This window comes from Lethenteron reissneri, chromosome 23 (assembly GCF_015708825.2).
Source record: "Lethenteron reissneri isolate LAM-NWPU_2019-01 chromosome 23, ASM1570882v1, whole genome shotgun sequence".
Lineage (NCBI taxonomy): Eukaryota > Metazoa > Chordata > Hyperoartia > Petromyzontiformes > Petromyzontidae > Lethenteron > Lethenteron reissneri.
Window position 1 is genome coordinate 21,687,838 of NC_083801.1, and position 25,858 is coordinate 21,713,695.

Genomic DNA, 25,858 nt, shown 5'->3' on the forward strand with positions numbered 1-25,858 from the left:
CGCTCGCTCCCAGCGGGTGCGGCAAAGCGTGGGCACACGCCCGCTTGTCGCAACACGTCGGGGCAGCTGTGGAAGAGTAGGCCAAATACTCACGAAGACAAAGGTCCCCCGTATAGCCTGAACAGACTGTTGGGGCAAGTGCTGTTTGCGAGCACCTTTGAAGGCCGGCACGGCACACGAGCGCGTGGGTGGCCAGCACCACGCCCGACCGCCTTTGTCTCCCCAGTGGCGATGTTTACACACCGCACCAGGTACTCATTTGAGGCTGAGTCGACCTAGGCGAGGCCCAGGACCGGTTCAGAGAATGGTCACCGGTGTTGGCCGTGAGCGCGGGAATCGAACTCGGGTCGCCGGGTTCGTAGTGCAGCGTAGCGCTAACCGCTGCACCACCGCTCCACCTGCAGTATATAACAACAACAACAACAACGCGGGGTTTGTACACGGAAGGTTTATTTTAAATGAAGCTTGCCACTGTGGCCGACTTGCCTACGCGTGCTACGACAAAGACAAAGACCCCCCGCGTCGGCTACGAACACTGCTGGGGCAGTGGAGGCTGTCACGGCGAACGATGAGGAGGCACTACTTTTGAGGCCGAGTCGACCTAGGCGAAGCCAAGAACCGGTTCAGATATACGCTGCATGTTGATGCTCTTACACGCAAAGTGCGTGCGTGTACGCATTGCACTGCCGCATGTGTTGACATCACGCAACCAATGTTGTGCGCATATACACATATACAGTACTGTTATGCTGTATATACTGTGTGTGTGTTTCGCCTGCATAAGGCCAGTCGACCGAAACGTCGAGATTGCGCGTTCCTCTCTGTGATGGTTCGACCCATGCAAAGCTTCGAGTGTGACCCCGACTCGGCGACAGAGCAACACGTGGCGTGTGGACGTGAGACCTGTCCCGTGTTGCCCTCCATAGTTATGTTGTTGTGCCGTGTGTGTCTGTGAGTGTCTGTGTGAGTGTGTGTCTGTGAGTGTCAGTGTGAGTGTGTGTCTGTGAGTGTCTGTGTGAGTGTGTGTCTGTGTGAGTGTCAGTGTGAGTGTGTGTCTGTGAGTGTCTGTGTGAGTGTGTGTCTGTGTGTGTCTGTGAGTGTGTGTCTGTAAGTGTGTGTCTGTGAGTGTCTGTGTGTGTCTGTGAGTGTCAGTGTGAGTGTGTGTCTGTGAGTGTCTGTGTGTGTGTGTCAGTGTGAGTGTCTGTGTGAGTGTGTGTCTGTGAGTGTCTGTGAGTGTGTGTCTGTGAGTGTCTGTGTGAGTGTGTGTCCGTGAGTGTGCGTCTGTGAGTGTCTGTGTGAGTGTGTGTCCGTGAGTGTCAGTGTGAGTGTCTGTGTGAGTGTGTGTCTGTGAGTGTCAGTGTGAGTGTGTGTCTGTGAGTGTCTGTGTGAGTGTGTGTCTGTGAGTGTGTGTCTGTGAGTGTCTGTGTGAGTGTGTGTCTGTGAGTGTGTGTCTGTGAGTGTCTGTGTGAGTGTGTGTCTGTGAGTGTCTGTGTGAGTGTGTGTCTGTGAGTGAGTGTCTGTGTGAGTGTGTGTCTGTGAGTGTGTGTCTGTGAGTGTCTGTGTGAGTGTGTGTCTGTGAGTGTCTGTGTGAGTGTGTGTCTGTGAGTGTCAGTGTGAGCGTGTGTCTGTGTGTGTCAGTGTGAGTGTGTGTCTGTGAGTGTCTGTGAGTGTGTGTCTGTGAGTGTGTGTCTGTGAGTGTCTGTGTGAGTGTGTGTCCGTGAGTGTCAGTGTGAGTGTCTGTGTGAGTGTGTGTCTGTGAGTGTCTGTGTGAGTGTGTGTCTGTGAGTGTGTGTCTGTGAGTGTCTGTGAGTGTGTGTCCGTGAGTGTCAGTGTGAGTGTCTGTGTAAGTGTGTGTCCGTGAGTGTCAGTGTGAGTGTCTGTGTGAGTGTGTGTCTGTGAGTGTCTGTGAGTGTCTGTGTGAGTGTGTGTCTGTGAGTGTGTGTCTGTGAGTGTCAGTGTGAGTGTGTGTCTGTGAGTGTGTGTCTGTGAGTGTGTGTCTGTGAGTGTCTGTGTGAGTGTGTGTCTGTGAGTGTCTGTGTGAGTGTGTGTCTGAGTGTGAGTCTGTGAGTGTGTGTCTGTGAGTGTTTGTGTGAGTGTGTGTCTGTGTGAGTGTGTGAGTGTGTCTGTGAGTGTGTGTGAGTGTGTGTCTGTGTGCGTCTGTGAGTGTGTCTGTGAGTGTGCCTCTGTGAGTGTGAGTCTGAGTGTGTGTCAGTGTGCGTGTGTGAGTGTGCGTCTGGTGAGTATGCGTCTGGTGAGTATGAGTCTGTGAGTGTGTGCCTGTGACTGTGTGTCTGTGAGTGTGCGTCTGTGAGTGTGCGTTTGTGTGAGTGTGAGTCTGTGTGAGTGTGTGTCTGTGTAAGTGTGTGTCTGTGAGTGTGCGTCTGTGAGTGTGTGTCTGTGAGTCTGGTGAGTGTGCGTCTGTGAGTGTGTGTCTGTGTGAGTCTGTGAGTGTGAGTATGTGAGTGTGTGTCTGTGAGTGTGAGTCTGTGAGTGAGTGTCTGTGAGTGTGTGTCTGTGAGTGTGCGTCTGGTGAGTGTGAGTCTGTGAGTGTGCGCCTGGTGAATGTGAGTCTGTGAGTGTGAGTCTGTGAGTGTGTGTCTGTGTGTCTGTGAGTGTGAGTCTGTGAGTGTGTGTCTGTGAGCCTGTGAGTGTGTCTGTGAGGGTGTGTCTGTGTGAGTGTGTGTCTGTGAGTGTGTGTCTGTGAGTGTGAGTCGTCTGTGAGTGTGTGTCTGTGAGTGTGCGTCTGGTGAGTGTGAGTCTGTGAGTGTGCGTCTGGTGAGTGTGCGCCTGGTGAGTATGAGTCTGTGAGTGTGAATCACGTGTGTTAGGGGAGCGGTAGTGTAGTAGCGCTTAGCGCGCTGCGCTATGAACCTGGCGACCCGGGTTCGATTCCCGCTCACGGCTAACACCAGTGACGATTATCTGAACCGGTCCTGGGCCTCCCCTAGGTCGACTCAGCCTCAAATGAGTATCCGGTGCGGTGTGTAAACATCGCCACTAGGGAGACAAAGGCGGTCGGGCGTGGTGCTGGCCACCCACCCCCTCGTGTACCGTTCCGGCCTTCATAGGTGCTCGCTAACAGCACTTGCCCCTACAGTCTGTTCAGGCTATACGGGGGATCTTTGTCTTTGTCTTTGTATGCATGTGTGGGGAGCGGTAGTGTAGCAGTTAGCGCCTTTCCCTAAAAAAACATCGCCACTGGGGAGACAAAGGCGGACGGGGGAAGTATTGGCCACCCACCCCCTCGTGTGCCACAGTGCCGGCCTTCACGGGGTTGCTACTCGCAAACAGCACTTGCCCCCAAACGGCCTGTCAAGGCTATACGGGTGATCTTTGCCTTCGTGTGTCTGTGTGTGAGTGCGTCAATCAATGAGACTGAGACGCTGCGTCTCACTGAATGTATCCGGGTGCGCCGCTCGACTCGGGCACGGGTACGGACGTGACTCGGTTAGCCCAGGGCCCGTTTTGCGCGGTGTGCAGGGCTACTTGATGTGGTGTGCCGGGACGCGGACGATGCATTACTTCTCGCACGTTTCCCGCACGCATTACGATAACACGCACGCGTGGTTTTTGTTTGTGCGCGTGTGTGTGTGTGTGTGCGTGCGTGTGTGTGTGCGTGTGTGTGTGCGTGCGTGTGTGCGTGCGTGCGTGTGTGCGTATGTCCGTGCGTGTCTGTGCGCGTGTCCGTGCGTGTGTGCGTGCGTGTGTGCGTGCGTGTGTGTGTTTGTGCGTGTGCTTGCGTGTGTGTGTGCGTGCGTGTGTGTGTGTGCGTGTGTGTGTCCGTGCGTGTGTGTGCGTGTGTGTGTGCACACATTCGAACGCGGCCGCACACCGTGCATCGCTGACACGCACAGTCGATCGCGACCGACTGCATCTTAGTAGCAGTCGCACGCCGCTCGATTCATCACGTGCATAGTCGAGTCCAGACGCGCTCGTGTACTCCAGGCCGCTCTTAAATGCAACATTCATTCCTCAAATGTTAATCCCCACCGAGAAAGGGACACTCACTCATAATAAACTCGACTTTTCGAAGCGCCCCTTCGCAAAGAAAGCAGGACGCGCCCGAGGTTTTAAAGTTCCACATTTTTGGTTGTTGACGTTTGCACCCGGCGCTTACGCGACGATGCCCGTCGTCATCGGTGAACCGAGTAATTCGCCCCGGGCCGAGGGTGACGCTGAAGCCGATAGACAGCAGCAGAGGTCGCAGCCGAAGTCCGCTACGGACTCCGAGCATGGGAACAACGAATGTGCACGCGCCAGCGGCTGGCGCTGTGATTAGAGCAGTCGGCTGTGAGTTCAACCAACCCCCTCACCATCATCGCCTAAGGTTCGTGGGGGGGGGGGGTCGATAAATTAAGTACCAGACTCAGGGCACGACTACGGAGATGAGTGCGGTATAGGACGAGTTTTGACGGAGCTACTGCATGCGCGTCGACGAGTGTGGGTGGCCTTGCTTCAAAGACGCTCGCTCCATAGCACCGGCCCCGACAATTCCGCCTCCCCGAGGTTCGATTCCACGTCACGGATGACGCCCCCGAGCAAAGTTGGTATCCGGACTCGCTGACGAGGTCGGCTCAGTCAGGAGCTGCGTGTGGCCGGGCGTGCGCCGCGTCGGACCTTAATAGATGCTCGCTAACAACAGCAGGTGATCCTGCCGATTGTGTCTGTGTGTGTGTTTGCTTACTGTGGGGGTGTTTGCATACGAAGGCCCACACTGCCAATATTATCGCAGCAATGAATGCACGGATTGGCACGCGCGAGCGTACAAACCGCACGGAGGCCTAAGTTACCGCGTGGTATATATATATTTCCCATCGCTTCTCTGTTTGTTGTAAGGTAAAGGTGCAAATCTTGCACCCACACTTTACCCCCAGCCCCTGCACGCCCGACCTCGTTCGCTAAGCTGTTCAGTTTGGGTTGGTGGTGTTGGTGCTGGTGGTGGTGGTATTGGTGGTGTTGGTGGTGGTGTTGGTGGTGGTATTGGTGGTGTTGGTGGTGGTGTTGGTGGTGGTGTTGGTGGTGGTATTGGTGGTGTTGGTGGTGGTGTTGGTGGTGGTGTTGGTGGTGTTGGTAGTGTTGGTGATGGTGGTGGTGGTGTTGGTGGTGGTATTGGTGGTGGTATTGGTGGTGTTGGTGGTGGTGTTGGTGGTGGTGTTGGTGGTGTTGGTGGTGTTGGTGGTGGTGTTGGTGGTGGTGGTGTTGGTGGTGGTGGTGGTGTTGGTGGTGTTGGTGGTGGTGTTGGTGGTGGTTTTGTTGGTGGTGGTGGTGTTGGTGGTGGTGTTGGTGGTGGTGGTGTTGGTGGGTCACAATTTATCTCCTCGCCACTGATGCTCGTCGTGGCCTGGAATCGAAATCAGACGGTCGAGTTCATAGCGCATTGCGCCAATCACTGCGCCACCGCTCCCCCTCTTACACGCATATCATGCGTGAGCATACTTATATACCGCACACGTAAATATACAGCATGTGCGTCACACGTACACCTATACACATTTAGAGCTTTGCTACTTTCTACGTACCGTCGCATAGTATGGGCCAACTCGCGCTCACGGAATTGCAATGAAACAATAAGATGAGAGACGTCCCTTGCATGTCGTCTGTCCATAACAACATGCTCTGTGGGAACATTCATAACCGACAGCAGCCCGAACGATGACGCGTATTGCCTGCGCGTGATGATTGTCAGGGTGATGCGTCACACCACGTGACGTGTAGTGCCACACACCACGTGACTGTGAGAGTCACCACGTGACCCGGAGTGCCACGTCTGCCCTACCCTCCACCCGCGTGCATACGCGTACTGTGTGTTAAGTTATCACGCTCGCGTGTGTACGCTAGCCCACGTACGCGTACAGATGAATTCAATCCGTGCGGGGCTTTTGAGCGTCATCCCCTCGCGTTGCGTGGCGGGTTTTCTCCGTGCTCTCCAATTTCCCCCGACACGAAACCAAACACTCATTAATGGAATTGGCCAAACATGGCAGGGTAACAGGACCCTCCTGGAAGAATAAAAAATAGTCTCGAGACTCGATGAGGCTTCGCAGGATTAACAAAGGCGAGCCGCCGGCTTTAGGGAAGGTTTCTCTACCGCCCACCGCTTCATTCAAACCGCCACCAACCCCGACACGATTGTCACGCGTTTCGAAGATATGGTTATTATCTATACGTGCCAATGTATTGATCGATTTCTGATCAATAAAGCTCCTGGCTCAAGCCGATTCGTGACTGAACTCAATCAGACTCGTCGACGTACGGCGAGGTTTCGCCCGAACCGGACATATGCGAAAAAAGAAAATAACTTTACAGCCCATCGCATTCCTCCAGCATAAACAACAACAGAACAGATTCCGATTGGGAACTGCAGGGGGCTTCGATAGCCACCGTGAAGGGGGCGAGCTCGGGGACGGGGGAATGGGAGCGAGGCTCCTTCGAGACGGCTCACGAGGGCCGTGAGCGGCACCCCAAGTCGGAGCGAAGCTTCGCGGAGTGCGTCGACGATGTTGGTCTCGGCCGTGCGCGGTATCGAGAGCTGACGAGGGTGCAGGAGGAGAATCCTCGGTTCGAGAATCGATGCGTGCATCGCTGCGGCACGCGCAGTTAATGGTATGTGTGTGTGTATATATATATATATTTTAAACGTCGTCGGGTGGTGGAGGGCTATTGACGACAACACATATTGAGGGTTTAATTGGCTGTTAAGTTAATATAGAATGCTAGATTTGAAGTTAATATGGAATGTCCACGTGCATCTGCTTTGTAGAATTTGACAAGGGCATTTGATTGTTTTTGCGTGAGCTCTCGCACAGCAGGGCCGAGATAAATGCAAAAACTAATATTCACCAAAACACTAAATATAAAACAATCATTGTTCGGATACGCAATGCACAGGACAACACAATACACGCAATTGTACGCACACGTTGTTTATATAAACGGACTGCCCCACACACAATCTCCGACACGAGTAAACCGGCTGTCGGGGCAAGTGCTGTTAGCAAGCATCGATGAAGGCCGGCCCGGCACTCGAGGGAGGCGAGTGGTCAACCCCACGCCCGCCCGCCTTCGTCTTCCCAGTGCTGCTGTTCATACACCGCACCAGGTACTAATTTAAGTCTGAGTCGACCTAGGTGAGGGCCCAGAACCGGTTCAAATATTCGCCACTGTCACATATGAACGCACACACACGTATGCACCACGGAAGCCGAAACAATACCGTACACACGCACGCACACACACGCAACGCACACACGCAACGCACACACGCAACGCACACACGCATGCACGCACACACGCACGCACGCACACACACACGCAACGCACGCACGCAACGTACGCACACACACACGCACATAAACACGCAACGCACGCACACACGCACACACACACGCAACGCACGCTATGCTTAAGATGTCCCGACACACACACCGCAGCACAATGCATCACACGCTTACGTGTGTGACACGGCAGCCCCACGTAACGACACAGACACAGACACACACACGCACGCGCGCATACGCATGGACCACTCTCGTCCTTTACGAGTGCACACAGACACGGCAGCCACACCGAACCGGCTAGCAGTTGACGGGTTTACGATTACTCTGCCTCGTGTGTGCCATACCTACACCATGTAATGCATAAGTGCGTCTCCCCCCCCCCCACTCGTACTCACAAAGCCCCCCGTGTAGCCTCGAGCAGGCTGTTGGAGTGAGTGCTGTAAGCGAGCACCGCTGAAGCCCCGCACGGCACGCACGGGCAGAGGCGGCGCCGCATTTGTCTCTCTCTCTGCCCAGTGGCGATGTCGTCTTACACACGGCACCGGGTGCTCGTTTAAGGCTGAGCCGACCTAGGGGAGACCCCCAGGACTTGTTCGGATATATCCCCCGTATCATTTGGTCGCGAGCGGGGGTGGTGGTGGGGGTGGTTCGTAGCGAAAGCGCGCAAATCGCTGGGTCACCGCTCCCCACAATTGTGCACGCGCACAGCACGGGCACGCGTACGTGCTTATAGGAGAGGCACAGACCCACGCGCGCACACAACAACAACAACATCGCAAACACGCGTGACGCGTATCTATCACTGCTATGCAATTGCGAACCGCGCAATTGTCAAGGCGCAACGCACAATCGTAAACACGGAGGCACATTGACGATGCATCGGCGCTGTTGTCAACGCGCTGCAGTTCCACGTGACCGCACGTACACAGAGTGACTGTGACCGCACGTACACAGCAATCATCGGCACTTGTAAGTACACGCGCGCGGACGTGCACACCAAAGACAAAGATCCCCCGTATAGACGCAACGGACCGTCGGGGCAAGTGCTGCCAGCGAGCAGCAATGAAGACCGACGCGGCAGCCGTGCAAAGGCTCCTCACCCACACACATTTGCCAACACATAGTGTATAATGCATAATTATATATACACACACACTCACGCATACACGTGCACACAAATATAAACTATTATACACACGTGGTATATATATATATACTAACGCACGCATGCCGAACATAATTGTACACGCGCCCATTCACAATACGTACATATATACATAATTGTAAATCCGAACACACGTAGATTTACCCCACCCTTGGAAATGCGCGGAAGCATTCGACAGAAGAACAATACACGCAATATTTGCGAACACACACATAGAGACACACGTGTTGTACACACACACATAGACACACAGACACACGTGTTGTACACACACGTGTTGTACACACACACATAGACACAGAGACACACGTGTTGTACACACACACACACAGACACACGTGTTGTACAAACACACACGTGTTGTACACACACAGACACACAGACACACGTGTTGTACACACACACAGACACACAGACACACGTGTTGTACACACACAGACACACGTGTTGTACACACACACACACACACAGACACACGTGTTGTACACACACACACACAGACACACGTGTTGTACACACACACAGACACACGTGTTGTACACACACACAGACACACGTGTTGTACACACACAGACACACGTGTTGTACACACACACACACGTGTTGTACACACACACAGACACACACGTGTTGTACACACACACGTGTTGTACACACACATAGACACACAGACACACGTGTTGTACACACACACACACGTGTTGTACACACACACATAGACACACGTGTTGTACACACACAGACACACGTGTTGTACACACACAGACACACGTGTTGTACACACACACATAGACACACGTGTTGTACACACACAGACACACGTGTTGTACACACAGACACACACGTGTTGTACACACACACACATACACACACGTGTTGTACACACACACACAGACAGATACACGTGTTGTCCACACACACACACATAGACACACGTGTTGTACACACACACACACATAGACACACGTGTTGTACACACACACACACGCGTGTTGTACACACACACATAGACACACGTGTTGTACACACACACACGTGTTGTACACACACACGTGTTGTACACACACACACATAGACACACGTGTTGTACACACACACACACGTGTGTACACACACACACACGTGTTGTACACACACACACCCAGACACACGTGTTGTACACACACACACACAGACACACGTGTTGTACACACACACAGACACACAGACACACGTGTTGTACACACACAAACACAGACACACGTGTTGTACACACACACACAGACACACGTGTTGTACACACACAGACACACAGACACACGTGTTGTACACACACACACACACAGACACACGTGTTGTACACACAAACACAGACACACGTGTTGTACACACACACACAGACACGTGTTGTACACACACAAACACACAGACACACGTGTTGTACACACACACACATAGACACACGTGTTGTACACACACACAGACACACGTGTTGTACACACACACACACACAGACACACGTGTTGTACACACACACAGACACACGTGTTGTACACACACACATAGACACACGTGTTGTACACACACACACAGACACACGTGTTGTACACACACACACAGACACACGTGTTGTACACACACACATAGACACACGTGTTGTACACACACACAGACACACGTGTTGTACACACACACACACAGACACACGTGTTGTACACACACATAGACACACGTGTTGTACACACACACAGACAGACACACACGTGTTGTACACACACACACACGTGTTGTACACACACGTGTTGTACACACACACATAGAGACACACGTGTTATACACACAAAGATCCCCCGTATAGCCGTAACAGACTGTAGGGGCAACTGCTGTTAGCGAGCGACTATGAAGGCCGGCACTGTGGCACACGAGGTGGGTTGGTGACCGGTACTACTCCCGGCCGCCTTTGTCTCTCTTGTGTACTCAAACACACATACATAGATACCCACCGATACCAATTGGGCGTCACAAGCACACGCACATATCCACCTCGTACACTCGCACATACATAGACAGACGATATACACACACGCACTCTATACACACACACGCACACTATATACACACACACGCACACTATACACACACGCACACACGCAGACACTCACCACACACAAAGATACTCTCGCACACAGGCACACACCTCATGTTGTCACAAATACAAAGATCCCCCGTATAGCCCGAACAAACTGTTTGGGCAAGTGCTGTTAGTGAGTACCTATGAAGGCCGGCACAGCAAACTCACACACATATACACACACAGACATGAACAGATGTACTCATCTATAGCTACACACACATCATAGACTCACGCATGCATACACACATATCATAGACAATCACTCGCATAGACACGCATGCTTAGACACACACACACACTAGAGACAGATTCATGCATAGATACATACCATAGACACAGCATAGACACACTCACACATACACAGACACATACGTCAGATACAGACACAGATGCATAGACACACACACATCATAGCCAGACTCATGCATCGGCACACAGACAGATTAACTCAATACACACGATAGGCAAAGATCCCCCGTATAGCCTTAACAGACTGTTGGGGCAAGCAAGCGCTGTCAGCAATCACCCATGAAGGCCCAGCACGGCACACGAGAGGGTGCATGGATGTCCACAGACACACACGCAGTGGACACACGCGCACGTATAGGCAGCAGCAGACACACACACACACACGCAATGGACACACACACACGCACGTTGCCTCGTGAGGACGAAGGGGCGACCCGGCACACCACATCGCCTCTGCGTTCCATTCTGCAACAAAGCGCGTCCCGCGCGCGCCCTTTGTGGCCGCACCGGAGGGTCTCTGCGCGTCCATTGCCCGGCGCTGGCCGCAGAGATGGCACCTCGAGCGGCCTCCTGCCTCCTGCCCGTCTACCTCGTGTGCGTCGCCAGCAGACGACTTTGATGTCTGCACACGTGAGCGGCCCTCGTTTAGCAAAAGACAAAGGCGGCCGGGCAAGTCGCCGTGGGTCACAGTTGGGCCGTTCACGCGGTGCTCGTCGTAGGGATGTGGACGTGGGAGCGGTGGCGCAGCGGTTAGCGCGGCTACGAAAGCGACGTGGGCTGGAGGAACCCGAGTTCGATTCTCGCACACGGCCAACCAACACCAGTGGCAATTATCTGAACCGGTTCTGAGTCTCCCCTAGGTCAACTCGGCCTCGATTTAGTACCTGGTGCGACGTGTAAACATCGCCACGAGGGATGCGGAAATGGCCCGTGTAGCCTTGACAGACCGTGGGGGCAAGTGCTGTGGTGGGCGGGCAGCGTCTGTGAAGGCCGCCTTTGTCTCCCCAGTGGCGGGAATATAACTCGGGAGCCGGGCTCGCAGCGCAGCGCGCTAACCACTGCGCCACTGCTCCCCACATACGTGACGAAGACACGTACGCTAACATGTCAATCCGCTGCTAGATGACGGGGGTCACCAAGTATATCGGCCTCTCATTTAACGAATCACCCTTCCCTTCATACATTATCCCAATGCAGCGGTTTCGATTAATTATCACGATTCGATTATTATCATCATCATCGTCATCGCTACCGTTCCCACTGTTTCCACTCCAGATGTTCTAGTAGTATCATTATCGTCGTTGTTGTTGTTGTCTTCATAGTGGATTGACGTAAAACATCGCATGCAACAACAAACAACAACAACAACAACAACCAAAATCATCGATCCTTGTTCGCGCCGAAGTGATGCCCGCTATCGTCAGAACGGGAAATAAATGAATCGACGATTTATCATCACGAACACCACAAACAACACAAACACAAACTGTGGAATCGCGTGGGCATCTCCCCTCGCTGCAGTGCGCGTGCTTGGTCCCTCTATCGGATTTGTTGTTGTTGTTTGTGTTGTTGTTGTTTGTGTAAGCATTCATCACCCTCTACTTAACAACAACTAACCCGAGCGTGCGCTCTTGTGTACGAGTCGGCTGTTGCCCAGCGAGTTGCGTCTCCTGCGTCGCTGCGACCCCCCGGCCGACCTGAGTTCGACTCCTGGTCGCGTGGGGGTGGCGAGAGAGAGAGAGAGAGATGGGGGGGGGGGGGTCTCCAAGTACAAACAACGCCGCTTTGTTGTGCCTCTCTCTCGCAGACCGACTCGCCCACACATGAATATCACTGAGTGCGATGATGGCTGTGGTGGTGGTGGTGGTTGCTGGCTGGTGGTGGTGCCGGGATATGAATACACATCACAAACTGCATTCTGAGACAAAGACCGGCGGTCGGGTCTTATACCACGTTGTGGTTCCACCACCACCACCCCCCACTGCGCCGTACCGGTTTTAATGTGTGCTCGCTAACAGCACTTGCCTCCCCTTCCCCCCGTACACACACACACACTCGCCTCCCCCCGTACACACACACACACTCGCCTCCCCCTCTCCCCGTACACACACACACACTCGCTCGCTGTGCCATGCCGAACGGAAGGGGACGCGCGTTTGAACGCCTTCGACGTCGGGGGTCTGTGCCAAGATGCGCGTCGCGTTTCCTCCTCCTCTGCTCTTTTAGCGACAACGAATGCGTGCGGTGGCAGGGGGGGCACGGTGTAAGTGGTGGTGATGGTGGTGGGGTGCTCTTGCCTATAACATCAGCAGCATCGAGCGGGCCGCAACGTATTTACCGGGCAGCAGCCCTGCTGATGAGATTGTGGGGGGGGGGGGGGAGTTGAAACCCGTGCAACCGCTTGCTTCAAAACAAAATGCGGCCTGGAAATGTTTTTAATAATAAAAATAATAAAAGCCGCAAGGCGGGCGGGCTGATGGACCTCGGTGGGATTGGTTTTTAACCTTGGAGACTGTGTGGGGGACAGGCGTCTATGTTGTCTGTGTTGTTGTCTATGTTGTCTGTGTTGTCTGTGTTGTTGTCTGTGTTGTCTGTGTTGTTGTCTATGTTGTCTGTGTTGTTGTCTATGTTGTCTGTGTTGTTGTCTGTGTTGTTGTCTGTGTTGTTGTCTGTGTTATTGTCTGTGTTGTCTGTGTTGTTGTCTATGTTGTATGTGTTGTCTGTGTTATTGTCTGTGTTGTCTGTGTTGTTGTCTATGTTGTATATGTTGTCTGTGTTGTTGTCTATGTTGTCTGTGTTGTTGTCTGTGTTGTTGTCTGTGCTGTCTGTGTTGTTGTCTGTGTTATTGTCTGTGTTGTTGTCTATCTTGTTGTCTATGTTGTCTGTGTTGTTGTCTGTGTTGTCTATGTTGTCTGTGTTGTTGTCTATGTTGTCTGTGTTGTCTGTGTTGTCTGTGTTGTTGTCTATGTTGTCTGTGTTGTCTGTGTTGTTGTCTGTGTTGTTGTCTATGTTGTCTATGTTGTCTGTGTTGTTGTCTATGTTGTCTGTGTTGTCTGTGTTGTTGTCTGTGTAATTGTCTGTGTTGTTTGTGTTGTTGTCTATGTTGTATGTGTTGTCTGTGTTGTTGTCTATGTTGTCTGTGTTGTTGTCTGTGTTATTGTCTGTGTTGTTGTCTATGTTGTCCTGTGTTGTTGTCTGTGTTGTCTGTGTTGTTGTCTGTGTTGTTGTCTATGTTGCCTGTGTTGTTGTCTATGTTGTCTGTGTTGTTGTCTGTGTTATTGCCTGTGTTGTTGTCTGTTGTCTATGTTGTTGTCTGTGTTGTTGTCTGTGTGTTCGTCCCCGTGCCTGCTGCGTGGCCGTGGGTGTCTATCGCGGTGGAACTGCTCGCGACGCAGTTCCAGGCATCGGCGACGGACTCCACCGGTGCTCGTTCTGCGAAACCTTCCGTGTTTCGTTGTTTTAAAACAATATATATTTATGGAACACTGAAAACCAACGGAGCCAATGTTTCACATCCACACACGCCGCACACAGTAACACCTCGCATACACGGAGTGTGACCGCTGCTGTTTTGTGTGAATAAATAATGTACAGCCCGCCTTTGTCAATGCCAATGAATAAATGCCTCCACTAACGCCGTGCCGGTCATGGGGTGGTGGAGTTGGTGAAGGGGGGGGGGGTGTTTGACCATACTTCACCACGTGGGTCATTGTCGGCTTGGTTAAGGGAGCGTGTGGCCAGAACAGGTTCAGAGGGCGCTCTCCCTTGTTGGTAATCAAATCTGTCCGTGTACACGAACGCATACGAGGTATATACTCGTACACAATCCTATATATATGTGTGTGTGTACGTATATATGTAATGGGGAGCGGTAGTGTAGCGGTTAGCGCTACGCTGCACTACGAAACCGGCGACCCGAGTTCGATTCCCGCTCACAGCGAACACCGCTGACGATTATCTGAACCGGTCTTGGGCCTCCCCTAGATCGTCTCGGCCTCAAATGAGTACCTGGTGCGGTGCGTAAACATCGCCACTCGGGAGACAAAGGCGGCCGGGCGTGGTTGCTGGCTACACCGCCCCACGTGTACCGTTCTGCCCTTCATAGGTGCTCGCTAACAGCACTTGCCCCAACAGTCTATTAAGGCTTTACGGGGATCTTTGTCTTTGTATATATAATGTGTACACATACAGGGCGGCCCAAAAGTAAAGACACAGGGTTATATTTATTTTAACAAATCGCATCGGGTTATTTATTTTATTTGAACACACGCTCAAACTGATGATCAATAACATTGGAAATTCATTTAAATTAATTGAAGACACCCTTTTTTAAGATTACAGCTGCCTTCTTCAGCGTATATTAAACACGAATTGAACTCGCTCCTCTTTAGCGACTCGTCTTTCCATTTAGAAACCTCACACGAAAACGAACGCAAACGATCGATCATTATCATCGATAAAATATTAACTTGAAAATGTTTTTTTTTTGTTAAACCGGTGTTAAAATAAATGAAATAAACCTGTGTCCGGATTTTTGGGCCACCCTGTCGCCACACGCACAAGCACACATCATCGATTCGCTCACACCAAGCAACCATCGTGCTCGATCCACTTCTGGAGGAAGAACGCCTCCACAAGGCCGTCGCCGTCTCTCGCGATCTCGCGACTCGATGACACCCAGGAGCAACGCACGACCGAGGCGAAATGTCGCTCGCTCCATCTCCACGCGGAAGGGATCTCCCTCTGTCTCTCCCCTGTCTCTCTCTCGCCTCTGTCTTTCTCTCTCTCCTCTGTATCTCTCTCTTCCCTGTATTTCTCTCTTCTCTCTCTCTCCTCTGTCTCTGTGTCTCTGGGACGCGTCACGATCTCCGTCTGCGAACTCCCACGTCAACTGAATCAAGCGACTGCTGGGAATCTCTCGCTTTGGCGGTGCTCACGCCGCCGTGAAAAAAGATTGTGATGAAATCGCGACGAGCATTGCTCGGTCGAGATCGCATGCAGCAGGAGGCGACGCCTTCTGCGCTGTTATTCCCCATACAGACAAATATGCCTCCCCCCGGGGTAGCATGAGCCCGGCCGCCTTTGTCTCGCCAGTGACGACGTTTACGCGTCAATCACGCATCCCACCAGGCACTCATTTTGAGACTGAGTCGACCTCGGCGAGACCCAGGACCCGGTACAGAATAATTGTCGCCCCCCCCCCCCCCCGGTGTTGGTGGCCGTGAACGGGAATCGAACTGGGGTCTCTGCCGGGTTGGCGGCTCCTGGCCGGCGTCCCCAACACGGACCACGTCCACACCCGCACAACCTTCGACTCGTTACTTCAATTGCCGCCGACTGTCTCTGCACGTTGATTGACTTTCCTCGAGATAAGGCGAACTGCGGCGTCATGCAAATCTCTCTCTGTGTGTGGGGGGGGGGGTGCTCGTGGGGGGTAGGGAGCGGGGAGAAGGCGGAGGAGGAGGAAAGCGGTGCGGGGGTGTGCGTGTGTGCGTGTGTACACAAAGACAAAGACCCCCCTTATAGCCTTTAACAGAGTGTTGGGGCAAGTGCTGTTCGCGAATAGCAGCATCAATGAAGGCCGGCACGGCATACGAGGGGGTGGGTGGCCAGCACACACACGCACACGCATGTGTGCGTGTGTGTGCTGGCCTTCATAGGTGCTCACGAACAACACTCGTCCCAACAGTCTGTTAAAGGCTCTACCGTGGGATCGTCGTGTTGGATGAAGAGAGGTGGGCATTGTGATGCTCGAGTCGCGTGTGCGAGCGAGAGAAGGGGGGGGGGGCGCAGAGGGACGATGCCTGGGTGGCTGGAAGAACGATGGGGGAATGGAATAGGGGGGCTAGGGGCGGACGGTGGAGGAGGAGGGGGGAGGGTGGAAGAGGGAGAGAGCGATGGTGGTGGGGGGGGAGACGACGACGAGGGGGAGGGAGGGAGGGGGGGTTTGTGGTGGGGGTTCCTCTCCGTGACCTGTCTGCGCCGTCCAATCGGAGCGCGTCTCGATGAAATTAATTGCCGAAGGTGGTTGGCGAGGAGCGGCCTCAGTCTGCGCGCCTGCACGCCTCTTGCCGGCCGCACAGCGAGTGGCGCCGGCCGAGGCCGCCACCACCGCATCATCCACGCGACTCATCGCCAGTGGCAGCAGCAGCAACTACAAGTTTCACCCATGCGCGGGCGACTCGGTTGCGTCAACCGGGAGCAACGTCGCTTGCAGTCGCAAGCGACTCGGCGTCTGCCGCTGCTCAGATTCGGATGAGTGTGGAGGTATGTGGGTGAAGGGGCTCACTCTGTCTGTGTCTCGCGCTCTCTGTCTGTCTCGCTCACTCTGTCTGTCTCTCTGTCTGTCTCGCTCACTCTGTCTGTCTCTCTCTCCCTGTCTGTCTCTTTCTCTGTCTGTCTCTCTCGGTTGTCTGTGTGTCTCTCTCTGTGTCTCTCTGTGTGTGTCTCTCTCTCTCTGTCTCTCTGTCTGTCTCTCTGTCTGTCTCTCTCTCTCTGTCTGTGTTTCTCTGTCTGTGTGTTTTTCTCTGTCTGTCTCTCTCTCTGTGTCTCTGTCTGTGTCTCTCTCTGTCTGTCTGTCTGTCTCTCTCTCTCTGTCTGTGTCTCTCTCTATATATTTCTGTTTCGCCTGATTTTGCGTGATGACGACACCCGCCTGCACCTCGGACCGACCACCCCTCCCTACCCAGCCCCCCCAGCCGGTCACGGCTCGACACGCCAGCGGCGAGTGAAGCGGCGTGTCGCCGGCACAACTCTCACCGAGTGACCGGCGCGGTGAAGTATGGTCAAACGACTCCTACGTGTCCACGACGCACGGCGGCGGCGTGGAGAGGCATCCATCCATCCAGCGGTAGATGGACAAAGGGGAGAGCGGGCGTGGGCGCTGGAGCGATTTAAGTGAATGCGGGAAGGGGTATCGCTGTGCTTGCAAGCAGCAGCGATATTAAAACAATGACGGTAGTGCGGATTAATTGTAATCGTATGTTTCAGTTGCCGTTACGATGGTTTAAATAACACAAAGGAGGCGAGTGTGTAGTCGGCGTTTGATGTGTCCGCGTCGATTCCGCGTGCGTGTCTGTGCGTGTGTATGCCACTGTGGTGAGAGCGTGCGTGTGATTGTTAACGGTGTGTGTGTGTGATTGTATGGGGGTGTATGTATGTGTATGTATGTATGTGAGGGATTGTATGGGAGTGTGTGTGAGAGAGAGTATATGTGGTTGTGGTTGTATAGGGAGCGGCGGTGTAGCGCTTAGCGCGCTGCGCTACGAACCCGGCGACCCGAGTTCGATTCCCGCTCACGGCTACTAACACCATTGAGGATTAGCTGAACCGGTCCTGGCTCTCCCTTAGGTCGACTCGGTCTCAAATGAGTACCTGGTGCGGTGTGTAAACATAGCCACTAGGGAGACAAAGGCGGTCGGCATCGGTGCTCGCTAACAGCACTTGCCCCAACAGCCTGTTAAGGCTATCCGGTGAATCTTCTCTTTTGTCTTGTATGGGAGTGTGTGTGTATATGTGTGTATGTGATTGTATGAGAGAGTGGGGTCTGATTGCATGAGCGAGTGTGTGTGTGTGTGATTACAAGAGCCGGTATTTGATTGTTATATTTTCGCACGTGTCCGCGTGCACGTGACAAGCACTTGCCCCAAAAGTCTGTGCAGGCTTTCCGGGGGATCTTTGTATGGCAGCGTGTCTACGATTGTAGACCCTCGTGTATAATGAACGTGGCGATTGTGCTCCACGCCCGACAATGTGTCTGGCATGACATCTTCGTGTGTGTGATTGTTCGAGGTTACGATTGCACGCGCGTACAGTACCTGCACGACTGTATTTACAATTGCCCGCATTTGCGTACAGGTGTGTGCTTCATCGCACGTGCACACACACGTTCTCACACACACGTTCTCACACACGTTCACACAGACACGTTCTCACACGCACACACACACGTTCTCACTGAAAATACAAAGATCCCCCGTATAGCCTTTAACAGATTGTTGGGGCAAGTGCTGTTAGCGAGTAGCACCTACGACGGCCGGCACCACGCACGAGCGGGTGGGTGGCCAGCACCTCGCCCGGCCGCCTTCGTCTCCCCAGTGGCGACATTTGCACACAGCACCATGTACTCACACACACACTCACTCACCTGCGCATATTTCGTTGCAGAAGCGCTGCATGGCGAACACTACGATATTGAGCGCCTCTCCTCTGGGCGCTTCAAAGCCACCTCTCTACTCGGCCGCGATAAAGAGGCCACACGGAGGAGGTGGAGGAGGTGGTGGTGGCCTCCACTGGCCCAACGGCACCACGGGTCTGCCTCGTTCGGGCTTCGCGTCCGTGGACGGAGTGAGCCTCGGCTACCTGCTGGTCGGCGGCGCACAGATGTTCGCCCTGTCGCAGGTGTTCACCGACCTGCTCAAGAACATCCCGCGCACCACGGTGCACAAGCGCATGGACCACCTGAACGTGACGAAGCACTACTGCGACCTGCAGGGCCTGCGCGAGCTCAAGGAGATGCGCTCCATCGCCTTCCACGCCGCCAAGTGCACGCTTATCTCGCGCAGGGACGTTGAAGCTCTCTACCGCTCGTGTCGCTCCGAGCGAGTGCTCAGGACTAAGAGGCGCAGAGTCCAACAGAAGCAGCAGCAGCAGCAGAAGAAGCAGCAGCAAAAGCAGCAGCAGCAGCAGCAACAGCAGCAGCAAGAGCTGCAGCTGCAGCAGCAGCGGTGGTCACGAACTCTCCCCGCCGAAGACGCGACCTCATTCAGCGACTGCAACTCAAACTCCTCGGCGAAGGAAAACCGTCTCGGTGAGGATGCAGGGAGCGTCTTGCTCGTCCACCACCATCAGCAGCACCACCACCCGCAACACAACCACCACCACCACCACCCGCAGCAGCAGCACAACCACCACCACCACCGCGCTCCCCCGAAGCTTTCCGCGCGGCGCGTTTCCCCGACGGTGGACGCGGCGTGGCCGGGAGGCGGCGGCGGCGGCTTCGACTGGCGGCCTCTACTCCTCGGCTCCGCGCCTCCAAGTTCCTCCTCCTTCGCGGCGGTGGCGGCCGCGGCCGCGGCGGCGGCGTCGTCACCGGCGCGAGGCACCGTGGCCGTCGTGAACCGCTCCGTCGTGCAGGTGTCGGCATCTGCGTCGCTGACGACGACGACGACGATGATGATGATGATGCCGAGCGACAGCACGATCACGGCGGCGTCCGCTGGCGCGCCGCTCGGCTACTGCCTGACGGGTTCCTCGCGCAGGACGGCGGCGGCGCCGGGCGAGGTGCTCGTGGAGACGTCCTCCTCGTTCGCGCATCCGCCAGCGGGAAAAGTTGCGCCCAGTCAGCAGCAGCAGCTCCGGCGGCGGCAGCAGCAGAAGAGGAAGAAGCGCCACCGCGCGGAGGAGGTGGACAAGGTGGCAACCTTTGTTCCCGGATTAACGCGGCAGAGAGGGCAGCCGCTCGCCTGCGCCCCGGCGGCGAGGGGTCACGGCGGCGGGCAGCAGCAGCATCAGCAGCAGCATCAGCAGCATCATCAGCAGCGGCATCAGCAGCGGCAGCAGCAGCAGCGGCAGGCGGCGTGGGGCGCAGCGCGGGAGGAGGAGGAGGCGCGAGTCGCGCGCAACGCGTGCAGCGTCGCAGGGACGGACTCCGACTCCGATGATGATGATGACGATGATTACTGTGACGATGATGATGACGAGGAGGCTGCGGCGGCGGAAGAAAGTTTAGACAGCGACCGTGTTTACGATTACAACGAGCCAGGCGAGACGGCAGGAGGGGGGTGCAGGAGGGTGAGACCGGCCAAACGAAAAGGCGGCGGCAGTGGCGGCGATGCTCGTGTTTACCACTACGATTACCACGAAGCCGACGGCGATGAAGAGGACGATGATGATGACGATGATGGTGATGAGGATGACTCCACGTTCTGCTCCACCTCGGAGGCGACATCGGCGAGTGACGACGACGAGGATGACGACGAGGATGACGACGATGAGAACGACATGGACGCCGCCTCTTCCGACTCGGCCTCGAGTCGGGCCTCGATGCAGAGCATCCGATTCCGGCACCCGGGCCCCGCGGCGCTCGGCGCTGGGAACGCTTACGGCGGGGGCGCGTTCCAGCAGCAACAACAACAGCAGCAACAGCAGCAACAGCAGCAGCAGCAGCAGCAGCCCTTGTTTGGGGGTCTCGCTGTGTCCCCCGCGGGGCCCAGGGGAAGCGTGTGGGGGGAGCGCAGCGCCGCCGCCGCTCCGAGTTTCCACGCCCTCCTCCTGCGGGGCGAAGCGCGGCCCACGGCCCCCTCCCTCCTCCACGTCGCCCCCGCCGCTGGACGCCCGCGCCGCGGCTTGCCGGCTCGCTCGCTCCGCGGTGGCGAGCGGGCTGGTCTCGACGGCGTTGCCGACGAACGGAAGAAGGATTACAACGGTGGTGGTGGTGGCGGTGGTCACGTAACCAAGAAGGATTACGGTGGTGGTGAGCGGAAGAATGGTGGCGATTATGAAGATCGTAAGAACGGTAACGGTGTTGGTGGTGGTGATGAGCATGACGAGGAGGAGGAGGAAGAGAAAGTTAATGAGCGGAAGTTACGGAAGATGTCTCGGAGCGCTGCTGATGAGCGCGGAGGGGCGCGAATCGCGGTTGCCGTCAAATCCGCGCCGCGTCGGACGCGAGTCGAGCAGCAGCGGAACGCGCGCGGGAGGTCGCGGCCGTCCGGCAGCAGAAGAGACGCCGGAGTGTTCCAGCGGTCTTCCTCGTTGTTCCCATCATCAGTGCCATCGTCATCAACAACAGCATCATTATCATCAGTGCCATCATCATCAACAACAGCATCATCATCAGTATCATCATCATCAACAAAAGCATCATCATCAGTGCCATCATCATCAACAAAAGCATCATCATCAGTGCCATCATCATCAACAACATCATCATCATCAGTGCCATCATCATCAACAACAACATCATCATCATTGACGTCATCATCAACAAAAGCATCATCATCATCAGTGCCATCATCAGCAACAACAACAACATCATCATCATTGACGTCATCATCAACAAAAGCATCATCATCATCAGTGCCATCATCATCAACAACAGCATCATCATCATCAGTGCCATCATCATCAACAACAACATCATCATCATTGACGTCATCATCAACGACGTTAGCATCATCATCATGGACATCGTCACTGTCATCATCGTCGTCGTTGTTGTTGATTAAGACGACGGCGGCGGCAGGGGTTGTTGATGGCCACGCTGCCCTACGCGCTGCTCGGAAAAGGCGGAGAGCTGCCGCTGTCGTCGTTTCTGACGACGATGGCGACGATGTCGCTGTCGCCGCTACGGCTGGCTCTGTCGCCCGTGCTGCTGCTAATCTCGTCACCGCTGCTGCTGCCACCGCTGCTGTCACTGCTGTCGCTGTGCCCTCTGCTCCTGCTGTAGCTGCTGCTGCTGCCGCCGCCGATTCTAAAGTTGAACGTCAGCTGTGCGTGAGAGCAGCGCAACCTCGACCTCCGAGGAGGAGGAAAGGGTCAAAGACCCTGGAAACCTCGACCAGAGGCGAGACGCTCGCTCGGGGCTCCAGCCCAGAGATGCCCGAAATCAGCAGCAGCAGCAGCAAGGCTAGCAACAGCCTCAGTAGATGTTGTAACAGCAACAGTTGTTGTTGTTGTCGTAGCAGTAGTAGTGTTCGCCACGGTAATGCCGCCACCTCGACTACCTCAAAGCAAGCGAGCACGCGACCTGAACGCACTTTAAGCGCACACACCTCGTGCAAGGGGGCGCAACCAGCGGGCACGTGTTGCAAAGGGCAGACGCGGGGAGATAGAGCTCGTGTTGGCAGGGCTGGCGAAGGTAAGGTGAGTGAAGGCATGGGTAGTGGGGGCAAGGGTAGTGGGGGCAAGGGTAGTGGGGGCAAGGGTAGTGGGGGCAGGGGTGGTGAGAGTAGAGTTAGTGAAGGTCGGGTTAGTGAGAGTAGAGTTAGTGATGGTAATGGTAGTGAAGGTAGGGTTAGTGAAGGCCGGGTTAGTGAGAGTAGAGTTAGTGATGGTAATGGTAGTGAAGGTAGGGTTAGTGAAGGCCGGGTTAGTGAGAGTAGAGTTAGTGATGGTAATGGTAGTGAAGGTAGAGTTAGTGAAGGTAGGGTTAGTGATGGCAGGGATAACACAGGTCGGGACCTTAAGCGTAGGACTATTGATTATCGGCCTCGTGAAGGCAGGGCCGGTAAAGCCGGGGCCCGTGAACCACGACCCCAGGAAGAGATGTCTCGTCAAGACGGGAGCCGTGAGGACCGGGAGGTGGCAGAGAGGGCTCACGAATGCATACCTCACGGCCAAAGGGCCACTACAGACAAGGCCCATAAACAGAGCAACAGCGAAACAAATGTTCGGGCAGACGTGGACGGGCATCGCGAAGATTCGAGTCCACGAGACGCGAGGCGAGGAGACGGGGCTCGTGAAGGCGGCGCTCGTGAAGCGGTTCGTGATAAAGAGAGGACTCGGGGAGATCGGAACCGTGAGCACAGGAACCACCAAGACGGGGCTGGAGAAGACAACACTCACAAAGTCAGGAGTGGAGCGGAGAAGAGTGGAGCAAAGCGGAGTGGAGCAGAGCGGAGTGGAGGAGAGATGATTAAAGCGGAGAGAATTGAAGCAGAGAGGAGTGGATGGGAGAGTAGTGAAGGAGAGAAGAATGGAGTGGAGAGGAGTAGAGGAGAGAGGAGTGGATGGGAGAGTAGTGAAGGAGAGAAGAATGGAGTGGAGAGGAGTAGAGGAGAGAGGAGTGGATGGGAGAGTAGTGAAGGAGAGAAGAATGGAGTGGAGAGGAGTAGAGGAAGAGGAGGAGACCGGGTGCAGACGCGATCATCGAGGCACAGGGCGGGCCCTGCCGGCCTCGTCTCAGGGAACGCGGCCGATCCGTGCACCGCGACCTCTTCGCCAGCGGCGCGCTCCTCCGGGCCGAGGAAGCGCAAAGCGACGGCGGCAGCGGCGGACGTGGCGACCGCGGCGGTGGCCAGTGCGGCGGCGCTGGGCAAGAGGGCCTTCGACTTGATGGGGAATTTCGCGTCCCCGGCGTCGTTGGTGGTGGGCTCCGACGGGGACCTGTGCCCCGCCTACTCCGTGAGCTGCTCTCAGGGTCACAGCGGCCACCCCGTGTGGAGGTGGCGCCTGGGGGGGGCTGTGCTGCCTTTGCCCCCCAGCCACAGATTCAGGCGCTTCGACTCGTGAGGGGGGCGCCGTGGCCGTCGGCGACTCCCCAGAACCGCGCGCATCTCTACGTCCGTGGTGCTTTGTTTATATATGTGTGTGTGTGTGGACGTATGTGCGACACGAACTAATTAATGGCTCCGCGCGTAATTATTTGCACGGTGGTCTGGGTGCTCGACTCTCAATCGCGAAGGTTGCGAGTTTGTTGACGTGAATCATCTCGGCGAGCGAGTGGGGGGTGGGGGGGGAGGTTCGCGTCGCTTGGCCAATCATCCCTGCAGGGTCGGGGAGAGTGGGAGAGACTGGCCGCCCGCCATGCGAATGTGGAATTTCCACTTTACTGCTGACCTCTGGGTCACCAACGCTTGAACAGGAAGACACTTTCTCTTCTTCTACGTCGTGTGACTATTTGAATAGCACCAGGGCTAGAGGACCGTCGATGATGATGATGATGGTGAAGATGATGATGGTGATGATGATAGTGATGGTGAAGATGATGATGGTGATGAAGGTGGTGGTGGTGGTGGTTATGACAGTGCAACACAGAGACTGTTTTCTTTCCTTTTGGGTTTTCATACTGCGGTGTAAATCAGGGTTGACCTATGAACTACTGATCCACGGTGCCTACGTCATTACAATTGATGCCTCGACTGGGTCTGTCCGATGCCCCACGTGGGCCCGTCGGAGCCGCGACGCTTTCGGGCAGACTCGGGTCACTGGTGTTTGTCGAATCGAGAACAGCGTGCTTGATTTTTTCTTATTGTAATAATAATTATTATCATGGTAATAATCATGATGATGATTTTTTTGTACGTAATTTATTAATGCCAATGACAATTGTGTTTGGTGTGCTTGCGATATTGAATTTTTTTTTACACTTTAAAAGCGATTCAATTGATCTCCTTGTTATTTATTTGTTGTTATTGTTTCATTTCGGTGTTTTGATAGAAGCTACAATTCTTGACTATGTTTTGTTTATTTGTTTGTTTTTCCCCCCTCTCTGCGCGAGAAATTTGAATTAAAGAGAATGGGTTATTTTTTATGACGCGGATGTCGGTTGATTTGGGATCCACACTCTCACTGGCACATTCAGTCACTTTCACTGGCACGTCCATTGACACACTCTCTCACACTCTCACTGACACTTCCACGAATACAATAATTCACACTCTTGCTAACATATTCACTAACGCCCGCACTAACATGAGGCCGAACAACTAAAACATGACAGTCTATTTAATACTGACACGGTCACTAACACACTCATGAGACACTCACAGACCCAACACTCGCCACATTAGCACTCGCACTCATACAGTCATACGAACGTTCCCACTAACATTTGTACGAACACACGCTAACTGCCAAAGGCAAAGACAAAGATACCCCGTATAGCCTTAACAGGCTGTTGCGGAAAGTACTGTTAGCGAGCACCTATGAAGGCCGGCACAGCACACGAGGAGGTGGGTGGCCAGCACCGCGCCCGGCCGCCTTTGTCTCTCCAGTGGCGATGTTTACACAGCGTACCAGGTACTCATTTGATGCTGAGCCGACCTAGGAGAGGCCCAGGAGCATTTCAGATAATCGTCACCGGTGTTGGCCGTGAGCGGAAATCGAACTCGGATCGCCGGGTTCGTAGCGCAGCGTAGTGCTAACCGCACTCTTACACTCACCAACACTCTTACTAACATACTTTAAAGCTCACTCGCACTAACCCTAATAATCTCACCGCCACTCGACGACTTTTGACTTACGGGAAACATGATCGCGCTCCTGTCCTGGAACTTAACTCGACGTTATGGTCACGCGTAAGCGACGCTTGAGTTACGCACAAGTGACCAC

General features: G+C 54.5%; 1 protein-coding gene across 4 annotated transcripts in view; it reads left to right on the plus strand.

Annotated features, from left to right (window-relative positions):
- Positions 1-25,058, plus strand: part of LOC133346187 (filaggrin-like) — a 69,289-nt gene extending 44,231 nt beyond the window's left edge. For 2 of the 4 annotated variants that reach the window (XM_061557678.1, XM_061557677.1), the window contains exon 2: positions 18,971-25,058. In XM_061557678.1, coding sequence (XP_061413662.1) covers positions 18,980-24,037 — 5,058 coding nt within the window. In that variant the 5' untranslated portion in view covers positions 18,971-18,979 and the 3' untranslated portion in view covers positions 24,038-25,058. Of the gene's footprint in view, positions 1-16,857; positions 17,072-18,970 lie in introns of those variants that run through there. The other 2 variants (XM_061557679.1, XM_061557676.1) reach the window with 2 other exon arrangements.
- The last annotated feature ends 800 nt before the right edge of the window (positions 25,059-25,858 follow it).